The sequence below is a fragment of the Acomys minous genome (genome assembly GCF_964271855.1).
Source record: "Acomys minous genome assembly, chromosome: 3".
NCBI classification, from domain to species: Eukaryota; Metazoa; Chordata; class Mammalia; order Rodentia; family Muridae; genus Acomys; species Acomys minous.
Genome location: NC_140485.1, coordinates 36,976,227 through 36,980,070, shown reverse-complemented (window position 1 = coordinate 36,980,070; position 3,844 = coordinate 36,976,227). Strand labels below are relative to the sequence as shown.

Below are 3,844 nucleotides of genomic sequence, written 5' to 3'. Positions count from 1 at the left end.
AAACTAGAACCAAAGTAACACTTTTGCCCTTAGGACATTTTCCCTATTAATAGGACATAATCTAGTAAAATACTGATGGCATCACATGGTTAATTTTTACTGAAAAATAGAAATATCAGTACGTTTTTAAAAAGATATACCTTTTGTCCGTGGTGTAAAATAAGTCTGTATTCTTTAAAATAAGACTTGAACTCATCACAGATGCACGCACACGTGTGCATGAGCACAGACACACACACACACACACACACACACACACACACACACACACACATACACACACACACACACACACACACACACACACACACGGTTAATAAAAGCTTCTTAAAGCCAAGAAGCCAAAGGTTTAAAAATATATAAAAAGAAATTAAGAAAATTAGCATTGAATCCTGTAACGAAATCCAGTAAAACAATTAGTGAAAACTAATTGCTATAGAAAATATGCAGAATAAAATTTTTCTTAAGAAACTAGCTGCCTGTGGAAACTAGGTTGTTAGGACTTACTGAATAAGCAATGAGGATTGCTAAGGAATGAGTAAGAAGACAGAAGAGTAATTATAGAGGACACCAGTTCACAGATTTTATCTTCAATGGGTTTATTATAGGTATAGTACATAAAGGATGTTTGGTTGAGTATGTTTGGGCAACTTGGAGTATATATCAAAGCATCAATCAGAATAGCATAGGACTAGGGTCAAAAATATGGAATATGTGTCCTGAATTTCTAAACATAAGTCCCAGACCTGACACACTATCAGTATAAAGCTCTGGAGACTTTTTACTATATATAAGTCTAGATCTAGAATATAGAACATATACAGAATTTTAAAACATATAAGAGAATTTGGGCTTGGTAAAAAATATCTGCACAAAAGAAATATATAATAAATTGATATATAATCTTAAAACTAATAACATGTTTGCTTTTATAGCCACTGAATATTGACATCTAATCAGGACCATGATAAACATTTCATGAGCTAAATATTAAAAATTCACTAGGTGGTGGTGACCTATGCATTTAATGACAACACTCAGGAGGCAGATGCAGAAGGATCTCTATGAGTTTGATGACAACCTAGTCTACAAAGTGAGTTCCAGAACATCCAGGGGCATTACACAGATAAATCCAGTCTTGGTCAAAAACAAATACAAACAAAAAAATTGAGAAGGTAACTTCCATGACAAATTGTATAGGAAAAGCAATACATACTCATATAAGACACGAAGTATGCATACAATTCAAGAAAACAGTAATATAACTTGTAGCTTTGGTATATGTATATCTTCATATAGGATTACAAAAGTACATGGCTGTGAAAGAAAAAGAGAAGTGAACTAATGGATAGAAAAATGCTCACTATTGGGGATGGTGAGATGGTTCAGTGTATCAGACCATCTGCTGATTTTACAGAGCACCCAAGTTTAGTTCCCGGCACCTACAGGGTTGTTCACAGCCATCTGTACTAACTCTATTTCCAAAAGATTCTGTGCCCTCTTCTGGACATACCTGGTTCACACATTGATATGCAAATAAAATGCTCATAAGCATAAAAAAAGATAAAATTCTGTGTTCAATCCCGTAAACCATGAGACAAATATAAATCAAACCTGGAATGAAATTACAGTATCATCCATTAGAAGAGCTATTATCAAATGCAACAAGTAACAGATGTTCATTAATAATAGGGTGAAAGTTCAATTTTATGCACTGTTGGTTGGAATGTCAACATAGCAGTTGTTTTGAGTCATACAGGTTTCTCAAAAAGTCAAAATAGAGTTGCACAAATTTATTCACTACTTTTGGGGGCCTGTATCTTAAGGAGGAAAATTCATGCTTGTCCATATTTACAATTGTTCTATCTACAGGTAGCTTACACATGGTATTAACCAACAAACAAATATTAGCCATACATAGAAAGGGGTTGTGTCATTTACAGCAAATGGAAAAGAGTGCAAAATACAGTGTTAAAGGAAATGTCAGAGAGAAAAAAATATGTTCAACATCCCATCATAGGCAGAAATGTTAAATACTACTTATGAATATAGAGTAGTGATCAACAGGGGTTGGGAGTGGGAAAGCAGGAGGTTAGAAAAGGCTGCATTGGGTTTGTGCACACCAGCTGCATGTATTCAAAGACTACAATGTACCTGTAAGGGAATAGTACTATAACACATGTCCCCCAAAACATTTTAGTAATTTTACAAAAATAAATACTGATGAAATGTGTTTAAACATAATTTTGAGAGTAAACCTCCATTTTGCCAGTGAAATAAAGACATGAAATAATAATTTGCAAAGTGATCCCAAAGCACATTTTATCAATATTTTTTGTCACCTGAGGTTACTGGACATTGAAAACATCACTCAGGAAAAAGTTGAGAAAATATTTAGAAATACTACTAGGCAACTCTACTACAACAAAATGTCTGGTCATGGAATAAAACAGAAGAACCCATTTGCCTCCCTCTTCCATATTCACGTTTGTTTCTTTAAGAAGTACGATCCTCATAAGTGTAATATTTTTCAGGTTTTTTTCTGTCATTAGTGAACTGAGAGGGGTTTTATTTTGGTTTTTAATCCAGGTAATAACAGAGTACTATAATTGGAAACTATCCTTTACTACCATTGGCTACAAATTTTCATCATTTCCTCACATCAAGTGACTTGAAACTGCTCACACCAATGGATCAACTAAATGACTCCAAGGTTTCTGAGTTTGTGCTTCTAGGACTCTCCAGTTCTTGGGAAACTAAAATTTTTCTCATGGTGGCATTCTTTACGCTCTATGTAGGAATCCTTTTGGGAAATCTCTTCATTGTCATTTTAGTAATTGCTGACTCTCACTTACATTCACCTATGTACTTCCTGTTGGCCAACCTGTCTTTGAATGATGTGTGGGTTTCCTCTACCACGGTGCCCAAGATGATCTCAGACCTTCTGAAAGAACACAAAGTCATTTCTTTCCACAGCTGCATGACTCAGATATGCTTCATCCACATCATGGGAGGAGTGGAGATGGTGCTGCTCATAGCCATGGCATTCGACAGGTACACGGCCATCTGTAAGCCTCTGCGCTACTTGAACATCATGAGCCCTAGAATATGCATTTCATTTGTAGTGGCTGGCTGGGTCACTGGGGTTATCCACGCCCTGTCCCAGTTCTCTTTTGTTGTAAACCTGCCTTTCTGTGGTCCTAACAAAGTGGACAGCTTCTACTGTGACTTCCCTCGAATCATACAACTCGCATGCACAGATAGAGACAAGTTTGAGTTTGTTGTTGCTGCCAACAGTGGCTTCATGAGCATGGGGACCTTCTTCCTGCTTCTCCTCTCCTATGCCTTCATTTTGGTCACAGTCTGGAAACGGTCTTCAGGGGACTTGTCCAAGGCGCTTGTCACTCTGTCAGCTCACATCACTGTGGTCCTTCTCTTTTTTACTCCATGCATGTTTCTCTATGTTTGGCCATTCCCCACTTCATCAGTTGACAAATACCTGTTTATTGCTGACTTTGCTATAACACCTGCTCTGAATCCTGTCATTTATACATTAAGGAACAAAGATATAAGAATAGCAATTCAAAGATTATGCAAAAGGGCTAATTATGGCAGATTTTGCTAACTTCTTCTTGTGTGGGAACTCTGAAAGTGTACATCCAACTGTATATTGGAAGGTTCTCTTAGGCACATGCTATATCACCTTGCCAACTGCAGATTTCATCTACCTCACAGCCTATATCCATTCCCACAAACTATTAATGCCCTGATCCTGTCCCCTTGAGAAGGTAGAATACTTCATCAGTATGTACTTCTTAAAGGAAAAAAAGCACTATGGATGAAT

The 3,844-nt window shown here is 36.7% G+C and overlaps 1 protein-coding gene across 1 annotated transcript; it reads left to right on the top strand.

The window, feature by feature from the left end:
• Positions 1-2,689: 2,689 nt before the first annotated feature.
• Positions 2,690-3,625, top strand: LOC311594702 (olfactory receptor 4F21-like; the record flags this gene model as incomplete). Its single annotated transcript, XM_084776602.1, has 1 exon — positions 2,690-3,625. One exon carries the CDS (start codon positions 2,690-2,692, stop codon positions 3,623-3,625), a length of 936 nt encoding a protein of 311 aa, XP_084632728.1.
• Between the last annotated feature and the right edge of the window lie 219 nt (positions 3,626-3,844).